Source organism: Equus asinus, chromosome 3 (genome assembly GCF_041296235.1).
Source record: "Equus asinus isolate D_3611 breed Donkey chromosome 3, EquAss-T2T_v2, whole genome shotgun sequence".
NCBI classification, from domain to species: domain Eukaryota; kingdom Metazoa; phylum Chordata; class Mammalia; order Perissodactyla; family Equidae; genus Equus; species Equus asinus.
In genome coordinates, this window is record NC_091792.1 from 106,377,495 (window position 1) to 106,395,651 (window position 18,157).

Here is an 18,157-nt window from a genome sequence, read left to right on the forward strand (position 1 = left end):
ATGGTGTAAAGGTCCAACTTCATTTTGTTTTGCATGTGCATATCCAATTTTCCCCAACATCATTTGTTGCAAAGACTGTCCTTTCCCCATTGAATGGTCTTGGCACCTTGTCAAAAATCATTTGACCATATACATGAGGGTTTATTTCTAGGCTCTCTATTCTATCCTGTTGGTCTGTGGCTGTTTTCATGCCAGTACCACACTGTTTTGATCACTGTAGCTTTGTAGTTAGTTTTAAAATCAGGAAGTTTGAGACCTCCAAATTGGATCTTCAAGATTGTAAGATTGTTTTGGCTATTGGGGCATCCCTTGAGATTCCACATGAATTTTAGCATAGATGCTTCTGTTTCTGCAAAAAAATAGTGGGATTTTTGGTAGAGATCACAGTGAATCTGTAGATAGTTTTGTGCAGTACTGACATCTTAATATTGTCTTCCAATACATGGAGTAGCTCCCCATTTACTGGCATCTTTAATTTCTTTTGGCAATACTTTGTAGTTTTCAGTGTAACAAGTCTTTTGCCTCTTTGGTTACGTTTATTCCTAAGAATGCTGATGCTATTGTAAATGGTGGAAAACACAGTTTTTAAGGAAGATAGGCCTAACATTCAGTCAAGTATTCATCACTCATCCCCTTGCTTTTGTGAGCAGTTGCACTAACAGATCTTTGGAGCTTTGTTAAAAAAATAGGCTAAATAGCTTACGTGCAATTCACAGTAAAATCTCAAGTGGCTGATCACTTATTCCTCCTTACATTCATATACAGAGCTGCTGCTTTTCAATCTAATTCAAAACTAATTATAAAATAACTTTTGCTAACTAAGGAAGATTTCCCACGTTATCTGTAGCACCTAGAACAGTGCTGGCACATGTTGGTGGCCAAAAATAAGGAGAATGAAGAATCACAAAAAGTAAATATTATTTAAAGAGAAAAAAGACAACAAACTAGGCTAGAATTATTAGATTTTATTTCTCTAGTACTCTTAAAAGTCAGCTTCACCAAGTAACAGGCCAGACTTCTGGAATAACAACTCTTTCCCGGGCCATAACCCTTTTTCAGGAGACAGAATTTATCAAACACCATGGTTCCAGGATGTTTCCAACCCACAATTCTAAACCAGTTACAGAATCATATCTTCTTAGGTCTTAAACTGGAATCAAACAATCTAGACACATGTAACATAATCAAAATAGCCTATACCATTTCTTTCCTTCCCTTGCTGAATGCACTTCCCTCTTTTCCCCCAAAGGGTTTTTTTTACTAAGAGATATTTGAGTATCATACTTTACAAGAAACCTGTCTACCAGTTCTAATTCTTGGCTCAGAATAAGGGATCCCTTATTCAAGAAATAATTTAATAAATATTCTGAGCTAATTGTTCTCAGCCACGGACAAATTAAATTTTTATTACTTTACACCTGACTTAGCTCTGCTTTCAATACTTCCTATTTGCAAAAGTCAAACCTTATCTTTAGAACTCCCTACAACTTCCATGATGACTTGGAGAGCAGGGAGGGACTGGGGAAGAGAGGTGGCTTTTTTGGTAGGAGATTCTGAAAAGGGCAGATATTTACCTTTAAAGTCATTAGTGGAAAACCGGCAAATGTTCCTCCTCCTTGTTCTGATAATGAAAACGCTTGTAAGCCAGGACCAGACATTTCTGGGCCTGAAACTATAATATATTAAAATATTGCTTTGAGTACATTCAGAATTTATATTACTCTTTAATTTCTTTTCCCTGAGCTTGGGTTCACAGTTTGGTAGAGATGCTAATAAGAAGAGGTAGGTAGTGGGGTGAAGAGGAAACAATGCTGATGTCTAGCAGCACCTGGGAAAATATGTAACATCTGTCATTTTGATCTCAGTTAATGTTTATCTTTCCCCCTTGAATCTGCAAATATAAGAGAGGGAGGTGATCATTTTCCTTTTTATTATCTGCTAAGGACCCTCTCTCCTATTATCTCCACCCCAGTAATATTATCACTATTCATAAAAGTGAATAGCCCTTCCAAAGACATAGTATAAAACAAACCCTTCAAAGTGGGGTTGTTTAGATTTAGAAGAGAGAGGCTCAACTGAGTAACCTTTATTCACACAGTCATTAAGGAAAACGAGCAAAGTTTCCAGCACCCTCAACCACTGCCTTTTTCCCCCTGGACCTGGTTTATTTAAATCACTGCTGTCAAGTCGAGTTGAGTCTAAGGTCTGGGCTCTCAGGGATCCTGACATCTAACACCGGTAGAGACATTTAGGCCCAGGTCGTGGCCTCCAGTCTTATGATGGGCTGGTGGAATACTGTTTCATCAGATGCTCGTGACAGGGATTGCAAACTCGCTCCGGCTTGATACTTGAAGGAAGAGGCAGTTCGTTTGTTGAACAAGCATCACAGAAGATTCCTCTGCAGTTCTTACACACGTTCTACGAGGAGAAGAGGAGGTTAGGTAGGGAATAGAGGAGAGAGGCATAGGATGCATGGGATATGACAGGCCAACTACGGTAAGTGCTGAATGCCTGATGGAGTACTGATTGCGGTGTGCCAGGCAGGCTCTGACCAAACTCACTCTCTGTCTGCAAAGAAGCTGACAGTCTAGTTCTCAGATCTAAATGAAGAGAAGCAGTGCCAGAGAAGTCAAAAGACAGATAATACACACATTACTCATCTTTAGAATACATACTTTCAATTCACTATATTCACTTTTAGGTGGGCTGATTCTAAAATTGGTTTGCAAGGACCTAAGCATTGAGGTAGCCAGCCTGAGATTAAAAAATCTGCTGAGCATGAACTGAAGTGTAATTCCTAATACACTGATGTGCTTCATGCTTTCCTGTGATGCGCTACAAGCACATCCTTTAGGATATCTGGAGCAGGAGCACGGCTTCCTGCGTCCTGTTTATAGAGAAGTGAGTCTCTTTATTAAGCATTTTGAATCGTCAGTGGCCAAGCATCTGGGTCCTTATGGCAGTATCACTGGTAAGGCTGTGATGGGCTGGTGCATACATAGCTCCAAGGTCCCTATATAAAGGATGTGAAGGATAATTTCCCTGACGAATAATGCTACTTTCTCCCAAACAATTCATCTCTCTGAGGGTGCAGTGGAGGTAGGGGGCAACTTTTATTTGAAAGCCTGGGAGGAATTTTCCTCTGACATACTGCGGTTACTTTGTATGGCTTAGGAAAAAAAGCCAGAATTAAGATCAGCAGTTTCTTCTATTTTGGAACATGTTCGTATAATTGCAACTTCCAATTCTACAAAGACAGTTCATCTTTATCTGATTCTGCAAATTTAACACTAGGTCATATAATTTTGCTTGTTGAAATTCAAGATGATCACAAATGGTGGCATGTGGCTGTAATCCAGAATTTGGATACTTTCTTAACTCTTTGAAGCACTGTTTCTCACAACCATTTGTCCATAACATTTCTTGAGCATCTACTATGAACTGGGCACCATATGAGATGCTGGGGGATGCTACTGTGAGCAAGGCACAGATCTGACTGTCCAAGACACCGATTCCCTCTGAATGCTTCCTTCACTCCGCCTCCTCTAGGGTAACAAACTGGGAAAGTGCTCAGGCAGAGACCCGTGAGGACCCGAGGGGCAAACAAGCAGTCCAGTGGAGAGAGCTCGTTTTCCTCTGAGAGGCTGTTTCCCCAAATAATTCAAAGAAATCCCCTCCCCCAAACTTATCTGTTCTAAGGAGGATGGAAGGAGTGCAGACTTTGGAGCCAAAGTCAGGCTGCATCTGGGCTTTGCCACTCATGACGTGAGTAACTTTGGGAAATGTACTTAACACCTTGAGCCCAAGGTCCTTCATCTATAAAATGATGGCACACAGGATAGAAGTTCCACAAGAACAGAGACTTGGTCTACATTTCGTTGATACTCTTTGTCCAGCACATGGAAAAGCACATTCCACACAGTAGGCACTAAGGAACTATTTATTGATAAATTTATGTTATTTCACTTTAAATTGTGTAGTTATTTATATTTATTTTAATGGGGGTTTACCGATATGACTTCCTATGACTGAAAAAATATAGGTACACAATAAATGCTGGCTCCTTTTGCTTTTCTCCCCACTCTGCACTCAACACAGGAGAGGCCCTATTACTGAAAGGGCTAGCTAGGGGTGTAAGGGGCATCCCTGTGAAGAACCTGCTCATTTCTCACCACCGGTACCTTCGGCAGGCTGCCATCTTCCTGGCAGAGCTGACACATCTGTGGCTGTTCAGAAAGCAGCGGCTGATCCTAAACCACAGAGTCAGTCAGTTAGCTTCCTTCAGCCCCAGAAATATTAATACTATCAGAATATGCATTTTTTCAGTTACAAACTTAATATAACCACCACAGACTACTGGGACACTAAAGAAACAAATTACATGTAGTCCCACCACCTTAATACAACTCCGATAATCCTATCATTATCCTGGAGCTCTTCTAATCTTTATAATCAAGTAACGTGATTTTTATTTACAAAAAGAAAATTAAGTATATAAGTGTTAAGTAAAAAGTTAAAAAAAAAGCCCCATTCCTCTTGTCTTACTCTACCATCAAGAACGGAAAGCAGTATGCTTCATTTTATATCCTAATAGATAAATGACAGCAGTGACTCAGACGTAGTAGCCTTTGTCATCTTTCTCATGGGGTTGCCATATACTATTACATTTGTAAAGTACTTTACAACCATTTATGTTTGCTTATTTCTAAGTGATCAAGAAGTATCTTTTCTCTCCATTTTATACAAGGGAAAACTAAGGGAAAGAGAGGTACAGGGAACTCTCTTAGGTCTCACAGGATGTCAAAGAGAATTTCAAATCAGAAGTGAGAATTGCTGTTTACTTAGTGAATTGCTCAAAGCTGTGCTGTTTCCTGTAGAGTTTCAGGCAAACGCACGTTTGTTTAGAACATGGGTAAATGGATGGGACGTTCTGTGTGCATTCATCTGCCTCCCATGCTGCCTTGTTTAGCTAGGCATAAACTACATAATTTATACAGGATGTTTTAGAACAGGAGATCAGTTACCTGTTCATCCACAGGGTGAGACTGCAGCCTGCAATGGAAAATTAAAAACAGTAACCAATAGCAACTTACTATATTTACTCTTGTATCATTTCAAAAGCACAGAAAAAGCAATACATGGTTCTTTTATGTTGTTGGCACCAATGTAATTATTAACCTTGACCTCCAAGGAGAGGGAATTTTGGTGGTTAAATCTATTCCTCAAATTTGATCCTCGATTCACATTATGGTTCCTGTTTAAAAATAGATTTGGATGTATATTTTGTTTCCTTTTTACTACCATGAAAATAGCATTTATATTTCCCAACCTGTAAAACTCCAATAGCTAATGCCATACATTTTAATAGCTTTTTTCTATCTGATATTATGGAAATCTACCCATTATCATATGTCATGTATCAGTGCCCTCTCCCAAATATTCTTAAAATGTGAACTTTAGGAAATTAATCGGGGAAAGGGAAATGAATGCCACTGTCACATGAGTACCCACTCAGGTTGAAAGATTTTTTCATGAGACCCAGCTGAGCTCACCCTAATTTTCCCAAATTGGGATAGAACTTAAGAGGAGAAGCAAAGCCCACTTTCAGTCCTGGGGAAGATGCACCAGAGATCTACAGTGATTCCAGTTCTCTTTGGTTGTGTGGCAGTGTGACCGTCAGTGTGACCAGGTTTTCAGCTGTTCCTTGGACCATAACTCCAGGAAGCCTGGGTATGTCTTAGGATTGCTGTTCCAACCAGAACAGGCCCTGGAAGCAGCTTTTACATAGAAAGAGACAAAGGACTTAAAGTAGGAATAGATGATTAAACGTTTGTAAGGAGAAGTAAATTTGTAAGGAGATAATGAATGTGGAAGATACTTTTTTGTTTTCTTTTGAGGAACATTAGCCCTAAACTAACATCTGCCGCCAGTCTTCCTCTTTTTGCTGAGGAAGACTGGCGCTGAGCTAACATCCGTGCCCATCTTCCTCTACTTTATATGTGGGACACCTATCACAGCATGGCTTGCCAAGCGGTGCCATGTCCGCACCCAGGATCCGAACCAGCAAACCCCAGGCCGCTGAAGCGGAACGTGCAAACTTAACTGCTGCGCCACCCGGCTGGCCCCTGGAAGATACTTTTTAAGCTGCTGAGCACAATACAGATATAAAGTAGTATTGCCTTATAGGCATGTAAGACGTTCCTAATTGCAAATAACTTGATTTTAGTCTGGAAGAGGCTGACCGTGAAAGACATTTTTAGGCCCTGGTTTATCTTATAGCCTTTCTAGTTCCCTTCCATGGCCCATGATGATCTGTAGTGTTGGGTGGGCTGCAGTTTAAGGTTAGTCCTGGATCAGACCACGCTCTTTGGAAGTAAACTTAAAGGCTGGGAATCATTCTGGCCTTGGACGCACGGAAGGGCCATTTAGTACCTGAACAGGCAGCCTATTGTTGGACTTTGTGACTGATCTTCTCCAGCAGCTACTTTTGCTCCAGATGACACACTACCTCATTCTTAAGGGATCAAAGCCTGGACAGGGACAGCTGCGGAAAACTATGTATACTGTATAGTTTTTTCAAAACCCTTCTATGGTATTTTTCCTTGTTACTAACCTTTTTTTTTTTTTTTGGTTGTTATAATAGACTTTACTTTTTAGAGCAGTTTTAGGTTCACAGCAAAACTGAGCAGAAAGTAGAGATTTTCCCATATACTTTGTTTGGTCTCCCACCTTCCCCCAATATCACCATTCCATACCAGAATGGTACACGATGATGAGACAATCGATGAACCTACACTGACACATCATAATTACTCAGAGTCCATAGTTTACCTTAGGGGTCACTCTTGGTGTTGTATGTTCTGTGGGTTTGAACAAATGTGTAGTGACATGTATCCATCTTTATAGTATGATACAGAATATTTTCACTGCCCTAAAAATCCTCTGTGCTCTGCCTGTTCATCCGTCCATATCCCCTAACCCTGGCAACCGCTGTCTCCATGGTTTTGCCTTTTCCAGAATATCATATAGTTGGACCTCCTTTGTTTTTTATTGCAGTGGCATGATGTAATATGTTGTTATATTTCTACCCACTAAAATAATTGCTAAAAGTCAACTTTCTTGAAATGATCTATGCTCTTCAAATTGAGCAAATCAGATGAAGAGTTAAGAAAAAGGAATAAAGTTAAGCTGTTTGAGACCCTTAAGAAAAAGGAAATTAGAGGATTTATTTGAAACGTAGTTGCCTGTCACTAAGCACATAGGTGGAAATAAATCATACTCAAGTACATTTAAGAACCTAAGAAATGCTATGACTTGTGCTTCATTCTCTTGCGTGCCAATCCAGTAAGGATCAGAAATCACTTGAGTTTGGGGATTAACCAGGGAAGAGTCAAGAAGATAGCTTGATCATCCTTCTTTCTTCTGAAATGGACTAAATGGGTTTGGTTTAATATGTGTTACCTGGTTTATTATTTATTCACCCCCCTGCCCCCTTCAAAATGTCTGTCTGGAATATTAATATTACAAGTTAGTGGATGGTTGGCGTCATTGCCAATGTATATCAAGAGCTCCCTTTCCCACCGCCCCAAAACAACTTTATATCTTAGTTAATACTTTATTAACAAACACCTGTGGCTTTCTTCCAGGGGCTTTTTCAGTTTAACATTTTCCTCTTGAATTTTGTGCTTCCCATCCTGCCAAAAGAAAACAGCTCAATTTATTAAATATTCAGAATGCTGAACAATGATGATGTTGCAGACATTTTCTTCTGTATTGTCTTAGCTTGGGTATAAAGATAAGCAGTTTTTTTTATTAGGGAAGGAATTTAACTTTCAAGATCTTTTTCCTCATTCTTTGCTCTAAGTAGGTTAACAAATTGTTTTTGATAGAGTTTTCAACAATGGTTTTCAGAGGAGATATTTTCTTTAATTCTTGAAATTCAAATGAAATTCAGAATGTATCCTATTTACTTGTGAAGTGGGTATCAAGTTACCTTTTTTTTTTTGAGAAGATCAGCCCTGAGCTAACATCTGCTGCCAATCCTCCTCTTTTTGCTGAAGACTGGCCCTGAGCTAACATCTGTGCCCATCTTCCTCCACTTTATATGTGGGATGCCTGCCACAGCATGGCTTGATGAGCGGTGCCATGTCCGCATCCAGAATCCGAACCGGCGGACCCCAGGCCGCCAAAGCGGAATGTGCGAACTTTACTGCTGTGCCACCGGGCAGCCCCTCAGTTACTGCTTAGGAGAAAATATATATATGTATTTATTATTTCCCAGCTGAGTTCTGGAAAACTGGCAAAACCAAGCATGGCCATATCCAGCAGGCTGTAATCTTCTGGAGGCTCAGTCAAGTAGATGCCTCAATGCCATGGCAACTTCTACAGCCTAAACCACTCGAGGAGTTTTCTACTCTGAAGGACCAACGTAGAGTTCCCAACTGCATTTCTACCAATGCTCTCAAGCCCTGCCTGGGCAGATTTAGGGACAAATTCTTTCTGTGGCACACACACTGCTGCCTGACTTGAACTGCTGCCCACCTTGAACTGCTGCCCTTCAGCCTCCAAAAGTAGAATGCAAGTTCTCAGACCACTCAAGTATCAAGGAAGGGAGGTCAATGCAATATTTACCTTCCTGGAAACCCTACTGCAGGGAGATTCAAGACTGAGAAACCTAAGGCATCACTGGAAAAACAGGAGAAGACAGGCCAAGATTTTAAATCTAGGTAACGCAAATCACTGTACTAAAGCCTTTATATGATTTTATGTCCACTAAACTAAAATAATAAAGACAGCATGCTACACAGAGTGGTACTTTGCACACTTTAAATTAGCAGTAATGAGTACTATATAATAAATTTACATTTACCATTCTTTTCTACTCTCCAGCAAATTAGCAGTTCACTCTCTAGAAATTTTTTCTTTTTCAGGAAGATTAGCCCTGAGCTAACATCCACCCCAAATCCTCCTCTTTTTGCTGAGGAAGACAGACCTTGAGCTAACATCTGTGCCCAGATTCCTCTACTTTATATGGGATGCCTGCCACAGCATGGCTTGACAAGCAGTGCATAGGTCCACACCTGGGATCTGAACCAGCAAACCCCGGGCTACTGAAGCAGAACGTGTGAACTTGACCACTGCGCCACGCGCCGGCCCCTAGAAATTGTCTTTTCTTTCTTTCTTTTATTAATTAATTGTTTTTTTGGTAAAATCTTTATTTGATTTTTCTAGATAAAGTCCTGCTTGTGCCCTTTATGTTTTTGGTGTTAAAATTCACATAACATACCATTCATCATATAAACCATTTTCAAGTGTACTATTCAGTGTCATTTAGAATATTTACAATTTTGTGCTAGAAATTTTAAAAAGCTTATAAATTTGTCCTGCTTTGTTACATATAATATGTACAAAGAAAGCAACTTTTTTCTTGTGTTTGTCTTTGGCAGTAAAAGTATTTCAGGCTTTTCTGATTTCATTATTTGAAGAGGCTGGCTCCTGTTTCCTGGATCCCAGAGCGGATCTTATCCGATTTTAGCTCCCTCACCACTACAGGTGCTGGAGGCCTCTTTCCTAAGACTGTTCTGTAGAAACTTCTACTCCTGCTCTTTACACCATTCTACGTTATATTCTCTTCCCCAAGCCTAATCCCCCCTTTTCCTAATTTTCCCAAGAGAAGTACCTTGAGTATGCTAAAACTGAAATCCTCAGGATTTTGAAAAGGCATACTGAAGCAAATCTACATTTAAGACAATTCTGTTAAAGGGGAACTCAGGGTTGAAGAGAGATTACGATATTGCCATATTATTAAAAATATTAGCCAGCAGAAGTCCAAGAAACACACATTTTTGTTAAAATACCAAAACAATCTTACGAATTGAAAGGGATAAGAGGGTCATTGGAAATTGTGATTATTAATTCCCTTTTCCAAAGGAAATCAAGTCAGAGAGAGCGTCCTAGAGGTAGACTCAGAAAGGACCTTTCCTGTGTTCACTCCGTCTCCAGCCTGCTGACTCCATACAAGGCCAGAGCAATTAGGCATGTGTCCCACGGGAGAAAACTGTCTGGCCCATCAAAGTAGCCTCTAAAAATTAAGTAAATGAACAAGGGGATAACAGATATTACCGTTTTGGGTTCTGACTTCTGGGAACCCCTTCCTGGGATGCTCCTGTTGCTTTGTAACCTTCTTTCTCTTTCCTGTTTCAGTTCTAACTCAAGCTGGTTCCTGGAACAGGTGGGAGAGGAAAAGGATGAAAATTTGGATTTCTGTACTCATATTCTCTAAGTATACCAAATCTCTTTCTTAAAGTTCAGTAATTAAATTTTAATATTTGATTAATAAAAAGTTACCCGATATATATAGACAACCAGGTTTTAAAGTTCCAAAAAACAATAAAACCAGTAATAGTAAAATATATACAACATGTTTAATCTTTCTTAGATGATTAAGAATGTACTTTGTATCTCCACTGGGAGACATCACCACTGACCCACCTGAGGGTCACCACTCTGAATATCATATTTATTGTTAACTGATAATAAAGAGTTGTGGTCAACTGAATGACAATTAGAGACAGTATTTATAAATTTTCAGCAAGAGTATGAAAGCACTGACACTGTAGTCTCATTTCATATTAATTAGCTGATCTCTCTTTATAGTTATGTGTTCAATCCCCAGTTACACTCTCAACCACTAGTGTCCTTAATAGTTATCTGCTTTTATATCCAGTAACAAAGTTCAATTTGTCTGAAGTCAGTGGCTTCGGCACAGAATCGAGTCTCATTTGAGAGAGAATATGGAAGAGTGGTTAAGGACTTAAGAGTCAGAGAGAGACAGGCTTATAAATTAGAGTGTTGCTACTTATTAGCTTAACTGTGAATTTGGGCAAATTTAACCCCTCTAAGCTTTAATTTCATCTGAAAGTGGGGGTAATAAGATCACCTACTAATAATGTTGATGAGAAGATGTTAGGAGAGAATGTGTGTGAAGTACTTAGTAGAGTATGTGGCGCACAGTAAGAATCCAGGAAATACTGTTATTATTAGTGTTATGTCGGCTATTAATTCCCTTACTCCTTTCTATTTATCTGGGACCTTGGGTTCTAATTTCCTAATTCTTTGATCACAAAGGATGTTGACAAGATTTTGGGAATGCTGATGTATGTGAAGCTTTCTGAATTCTAATTCCAGGGAAAGGACATTGCAAAGCCAGAACAGAGACAGCTGGATCACAAGACCCCCTTCTCTTGCTGTCTAGCCTTAGAATTACCCATGACCACCCTGCCAGCTTAAGCTGCCCTCTTTTCACCGCTGCCTGGTGAGCTCCTCCACTTCCAGCTGCAGACTGTTGATCTTGTCTCCAAAGTCCTGCTTGAAGAGCCGGTTGTCCAACTCAGCAGACTGGCGGCCCCGCTCAGCCTGGCGCAATCTGGATGTGAGCCATATGAACTTGTGATAAAAAACAAAAGCCATGGTGGGGAGGAAGACCAAGTTCACAACACAAAATAAAACAACCCAAGGAAGAAGGCATGGAGAGACAGAGAGAGGGAAAAACTTTGCAGGACACAGGGGAAGAAATTATGGGGAAAAAAGATGGAGAAGAAACAAATTCTAAAGAAAAGCAAGATGAAGGTGAACCAGGCAGAGGAAAAGTTGATTTTCCATTTTTTTTATTCTAGTACTACAGTTTACAGCCATTAGAGGATCAACAATAAAACATCACTTTTTAGAAAATCCATATCTAAAGCCAACCTCAAGTACACAGTAACTCAAGTTCAATCCACTTTTTTGTTTGTTTTTATTTCCTAATAGGTTGGGTACTTTGTATTTCTGTTTTACACACACAACTGCAACTTGCAAATGGGCAACTATCTTCTCATATGTAGAATTAGAACATTTTCCTGGTCCTTTCCCTAAACCACAAGTTATATTAAATCATTGGACATTACACATCAAACCTTACCAGGCATCGGGTTATTATATAAGGAAAAGCCTTTGCTAGAGTTTGGCCAACTCTTCCTTTACCATTCCTACTAAATGCACAAACAATTCAGCCCTGGGCCTGCGTAAGATTCTTGACCATATTCTCTGGAATATTCTGATGAATGTTTTCTTCTATATATCCCATAACTTTGCACCTATAAAGAAGCATGTTCTAAAAGATGAAACATCTGGGGTTCTAGATAATAGAATTTGGAAGCATGCTATGTGTAGTCTTTAAAATGTTTTATTTTGGTGTTTGAGCACTCCTTACAAATGCTCATAGAAAAGGCAACTCATCACCACAAAAGGTGGAGGAAGGTAAGAATAGGTGCAAAATTATAAGAAGTAGAATCAGTTCAAGAGCACAGGGTCTTCCATGAGGTTGGGCAGATGCTCTCTGACTTGACTTTGGTTCAAGTCTGCCAGGACCTATAAAAGCACACATGAAATCTACCTTACTCTCTTAATTCTGGTTTTTCCAAGACAAAGCTAAAGAATTTCAAGAGCGGAAAGAAAAGGGGTTATCCTTGTCCCCACTCAAGCAGCTGAAATGCTGCAAATCATACCAGAAGGAGAAAAAATAGAAAAAAAAAATTTTGCCAAGACTTTTTGAAGGAATGAAGGCTTACGTTGAGCCTGTCCCCCTAAATCAAAAGTCATTTTTAAAAAAATCAAAGTATTTATAGGATTATTTACAATGTAGAGCCTAGAAAGGGTTAGATCTGTGGTCACTTAGAAAAAGAAGCCCTGCTAATTATTGTTTGTGGATATCTACTGGGAATGTTTATTTTTAGACTAAATAATATTAAAGAATGTAAGTTTATCATTTATGTATTTCCTACTCTGAAATGGTTTTCTAATAATTAGATTATAATTAGAAACTTTAGCAAACCTCTATCTGAACAAAAAGTAACAGAAACTTTTAAGTAAACGTTTCCAGCAAGGAATGACAGGCAGGAAATCATCACTCATGCCTACGCTTGTTGTCCTTACTCCAAAAGGAAAAGCAGGATAGATTTGAAAAATGTGTAGTGTATTTCTTTTATAGGAGAGTAGTGTTTTATTAAAATTGTTCTCTCTGAGCTACCTAAATAGGAAGTGGAATTGCAGGAAAATGGCAGAGGTAGAAGATGACAAATATTAGGAGGGTTTTCCCAAGCTTCCACATTATTATGTTATCATAAGTTACCTAATCACTAACTTTATCTCTATGTACTTTAAAGAACTGTAAGGATGCTGTTGTCTTTTTTGCTCCAAAGTCACTAAGGCAGAAAAGTTGCAAGCAATCTTAGTACTGAGAATAGAACTGTAGTGAAATACTAAGTACTTATCCTTGGCTTGGGGATTAAATCTATACAACAAAAGTGAAAAGGGGTCATGGCCTAAGAGACACAGAACTACTTTAGAAGAGTCCAAGTCCATACGGTAGTTCTAGTTCATTACATCGCAATGGCAGAACAGGCTCGCGGACACAGACAATGCACCTAGAATCTGGTATTGTCAGGGACTGGCTTGTAAAGGCATCAATAATTTATGTACAGAGCTTCAACTCCCTAGGCTTTTTTTTTTAATGGTGTGTTTAATGGTCAACTCAGAAGTAATTTCTCAAACTTTATTTGGCATTTAATTAAGAACTTATACTAAATTTTCTAACTCTGGGGAGAAAATAAGGAAGAAGGAAAGAACCCACAACCTATACATCAAACTGCCTTTTTAAAAGTCCAAAAAATTCAAAGTCAGTTTCTGGTGACATTTTATATAGAATCAGAGCTTAAATGTGATAACGTTCAGATTTCTTCCTTTTACAATTAAGTTGTGATATCAGACTTGCGAGGTGACCAACTATAAAATGCCTAATGATGTTTTGGGATCAGTTTATTTGCTGCACTATTTAAGGTCTTTGCCTGTTTCACCAAATCCTTTTCACTATGTTAATAAAATAAAAATAAAAATGGAGTGAAAGGGGAATGAGAGAATGGATAAATAGAAAAAGACAAAACAGCAAGAGAATAAGTCAGCTTCATACTTAAAGAGATGTCATTATTTTAGTTGTCTGCTTTAAATGCCAAGTCAAAAAATCAGTGAAAAATAATTTGACACATTTCAGAAACACAGTATATGAACACTAAAATTGATTTGGTAAATCATAAATATACAACTGCTTACGAGTAAGTATTTAGATAACTTCCTAGATAGACCGATACCTTTTTATTTATAATCAGCAAAATCAGAGGTTTCAAGATTATCTATTATTTGCAATTAACTTTTGAGTTAACATTAATATGCAGTGCTGCTCAGGACCCTCCCTGGTTAAGAAACATCTGAATCAAAGAAGTCATCCGTTCATCCATTCATTCATGCATCTACTAAATGAAAGCCTTGTACGGTCAAGGGTCAAGGCACTATGACAGATCATGAGGGAACGTAAAAGATTAGTTAACTAACCTCAAGGAGCTTGCACTCTCACCAGAAGGTAAAATACACGTATAAAGGGCCATAAGATAAGGCAGAAAGTGAGAAGTGCTAAAAGCAGCACGGACAGGTATGGATATAAGACTACGGGAATTCCAAGGACAGACTGGCAGATTATTCTTAGTCAGGAAGAAGTATGACAGGAAGCTTTGGGTAGGTGGCATTTGAGCCTGAACATAAAAAATATATCTGAAGAACAAGGGAGTAGGAAGAGGAAGGGCATTTCTAACTGGTGGAACTATTAGGAAAGAAATGGATGGGAAAATGGGAAGCATGTCCAGGGACCAGTAAGTAGAGTAGTTTCGCTCGAGTGCAAGAAGGGTGATCAATGGGCATTAAATGTGGCAACACTGAGGGACTGTGGGTGCTGCGGCTCATGCAATCTTGATGTCTCAGCCATTTCTCCTGGCTGCTGAGTCACCAGGGAGAAAATGGTGGTTTCAGACAGAGAAACGAAAGAATAGCATAGGAAGAGGATGTGCTTTGGGCAGAATGAATTGTAGGTAGTGGTGGAAAATAGCTGGTCAGAGGATGAAAACACAAGACTGGTCTCCAGATGGAGGACAGAGCTGGAGAAACACAGATCTAAGAGTGTGGGCGAGAGGTGACAGTGGAAGCTACAGAACCGTTCAGGAGAAAGTAGAGAGAAAAGGGAGATGAGAGAGAGGAGAGAAAAGGGTTAAAGTTATTAGAAGGGCCCTCAGTACCCCCATATCACCTAGTACCAAAGTATCAAAATCTTTACTGATGAACAATAAAATAACACAATCGCAAACACATTTAAAAGTTCCTCCATCCTTTTAAGTATCCCTCCTCTAACACATGACACCAAAATGGGGTTAAGTAAGAAGGTTAGAGTTCTGCTGTTCAAAATGGTCATGAAAGGTTGGCATTTCTTAAACATGTTTCCAGTGACATCTTAGAAAACAAAAAATTTCATTGGCTTTCTTTCTAACAGCATGTCTTGAGTTAAGTCGGGAGAATTTCATATACTTTCTGTTTGCCAAATGCATAGCACATGCTCTCCACTTCCAGCACCGAAAGCCCAGTGTTTCACTAAGGAAGCAGCACGTTTACCTTTGTTCAAGTTGTTTGATGGTAGCAGCCATCTGATTAGTCTTCTCTTCCAAGCGACTGTTTAGTTCGCTTTTCTGTTTTACTCCTAAGTCTGAACTCTGTTATGGAAAAGAATTTGAGTGATGTATATATAATATAAAATCCTAAAATAAATCATATATTCATTTTGAACCAAACAGTAGGTGGGTAATACAGAAATAGAAATGCTCATATATTTGTTTATCAGATAATTCCCATATGGAGAAAAAACAAAAAGTAATGTTTAAAATTAGTATTGTTAAGTGCAGCTTTGTCACAAAAATGAACATCAGCAGGTTCATCAATTTATCATATTCTAGTATAAAAGCTAATGGGACATATATCTCAGTTGGCAGCTTAGGGTGGAGAGTAGAAATTATCTTATAGGATAAAGAAAGACCCCCTTTCCCCTCTACAATTTGAAAAGTGGCCAAGGCTTTCCAGAACAGCAATACAGGATCTTATGATGGTCTGATTCCTAAAGCGGTTTATTGGCAGCCAGAACAAGAGGGGCAGAGGGAAGCCCTGGGATTCTGGGGAACCAGTGAGCCTATTCCTCGCATTTGCCCTACCTGCAGCTTAAAGGCAAGTTCATGCTTGAGAGCCCTGAGATCGTCCAGCTGCTGCCGCAGAGACACCAGGGCATCCTGCTTCTCACAGACATCCTTCTCCAGCATCTTCATAGCCAGTTCCATCTCCTGTCTCATGCTGATCTGGATCTCCAGTTCTTTTTCAACATCCTGCCCCCAAAGGTAAATAAACTGCTTACTCTCTCTTTCCTTGACTAAGTACAAACCACAAAATTCCACAAGAAACAACAACAACAAACACATAGACACAGAGATTAGATTGGTGGTTACTAGAGGGGAAAGGGGAGGGAGGAGGGTGAATGGGGTGATAGGGCACATGTGTATGGTGACGGATGGTAATTAGTCTTTGGGTGGAGAACAGAATGTAATCTACAGAGAATTCGAAATAGAATGATGTACACCTGAAATTTATATGTTATAAGCCAATGTTGCCTCAATTAAAAAAAAGAAAGAAAATGTTTTCTCCCCCCACAAAAAAGATTAAAAAAAAAAAGTCCACATGAGAAGGTAGATCAAAACTCTCAGGTGTGGATAGTCGGGCAAAACAGCTATAAACTATTATCTAATGCAGAGACATTAACAACAAGAATAATAATTAGGATAATTAGGGTAAAATTTACTCAGTAATTTACAAATCTGAAAAACTTGGTAGGCCAAAGACAGTGCTATTTAGTATGTCTAAAATATGCACATTCCTGAGGCACTTTGTTAGATATTAGGACAGACAATTAATGTCATGTCCTACTATAGAAATATATACACAGCATTACAGCAGCCTGCACAAAATGAAGCGGTTTCAATTCTCTTCAATTTGGATGCTGCTGACATAGTCAAGAGCCCAGGGAACCCAAAAGATACTTAGGGTCCCCAGGGAAACATCTCAACTACCGGGAATGGTCACTATGGCTAACTGAATTTTTATATTCACTTAACATGAAACCTCTTTTTGTTTCAACCATTATTACTGCAACACTATTTGGATGATCAAAGATACAAAGACCATGGTTCTTCTGCATCCATGCTGTGCCCAAGGCACACCTAGGACCTTGCCTATTTGCTTGCTTTCATTCCTTTTTTTAACAAACATCTACCTTATTGTGATACAAGGATGTGGAAAATTTTGTGTAAGATTTTCATCACATGCCACTTAACTGAGGCACTCCTCTGACAAGGTTAGCATAGAGAAAATGAATCAGACTGCTTCTTAAAATGCTGACATATATTATTTCTAGGACCTTCCCTATGTAAAGTATTTTGAGATCCAATTTACAAACATATAAAAGGAAAATGGTAATTACTTCAAGGATGTTAAAATAACATTATTTTTTTCTCAGAAAACCTGAACTTTTGTTCTACAAGTGTTAGTTAGGGATAATTTTTAGTATAAATCAGGTCACTCCTTATTTTCAGGCTTCTCCCTAGTCTTAGAAACACGATTGGGGGAGATCCTTTTTTTTTTTTTTTTTTTTGCTGAGAAAGATTCACCTGAACTAACATCTATTGCCACTCTTCTTCTTCTTACTTTCTTTTTTCCTCCCCAAAGCCCCAGTGCATAGTTGTGTATTCTAGTTGTATGTCCTTCTAGTTCTTCTATGTGAGCCGCCACCACAGCATGGCAACTGACAGATGAGTGATGTGGTTCCACGACCAGGAATCGAACCTGGGTTGCCAAAGTGGTGAGAACGCCAAACTTTAACCACTAGGCCGTCAGGGCTGGCTCAAGCAGTGTGGGCTGGGTGCGGTGGGGGATCCTTCTGTTTGTCCTACTATCTAAATTGCAGGAAGAGTTAATATACTAACACCAGGGGTGTATTAATATACTAATACTTGGATTAAATCTATTATAGGAGTATTATTCCTTATTATATGTTCATATATATATTTAATTTCTAAAAATATCTGAAGACTAATATGACACATTTTTCTATTTACATAAAAGAACAAGAATAAATTCCAAAATAACAGCTAAAAGTAAAAGAGTACAATTCTACATTAATGATTCTTAGCAAGGAGAAGAGGAG

General features: G+C 38.9%; 1 protein-coding gene across 23 annotated transcripts in view; it reads right to left on the bottom strand.

Moving 5' to 3' along the window:
- Positions 1-950: 950 nt before the first annotated feature.
- Positions 951-18,157, bottom strand: part of RUFY3 (RUN and FYVE domain containing 3) — an 80,906-nt gene continuing 63,699 nt past the window's right edge. For 8 of the 23 annotated variants that reach the window (XM_070505699.1, XM_044766102.2, XM_070505694.1 and 5 more), the window contains 8 exons: positions 16,119-16,286; positions 15,529-15,626; positions 11,306-11,425; positions 10,123-10,222; positions 7,630-7,694; positions 5,025-5,052; positions 4,173-4,250; positions 951-2,418 (listed from right to left, as the gene is read on the bottom strand). In XM_070505699.1, coding sequence (XP_070361800.1) covers positions 2,275-2,418; positions 4,173-4,250; positions 5,025-5,052; positions 7,630-7,694; positions 10,123-10,222; positions 11,306-11,425; positions 15,529-15,626; positions 16,119-16,286 — 801 coding nt within the window. In that variant the 3' untranslated portion in view covers positions 951-2,274. Of the gene's footprint in view, positions 2,419-4,172; positions 4,251-5,024; positions 5,053-7,629; positions 7,695-10,122; positions 10,223-11,305; positions 11,446-11,649; positions 13,906-15,528; positions 15,627-16,118; positions 16,287-18,157 lie in introns of those variants that run through there. The other 15 variants (XM_070505695.1, XM_070505693.1, XM_014847214.3 and 12 more) reach the window with 6 other exon arrangements.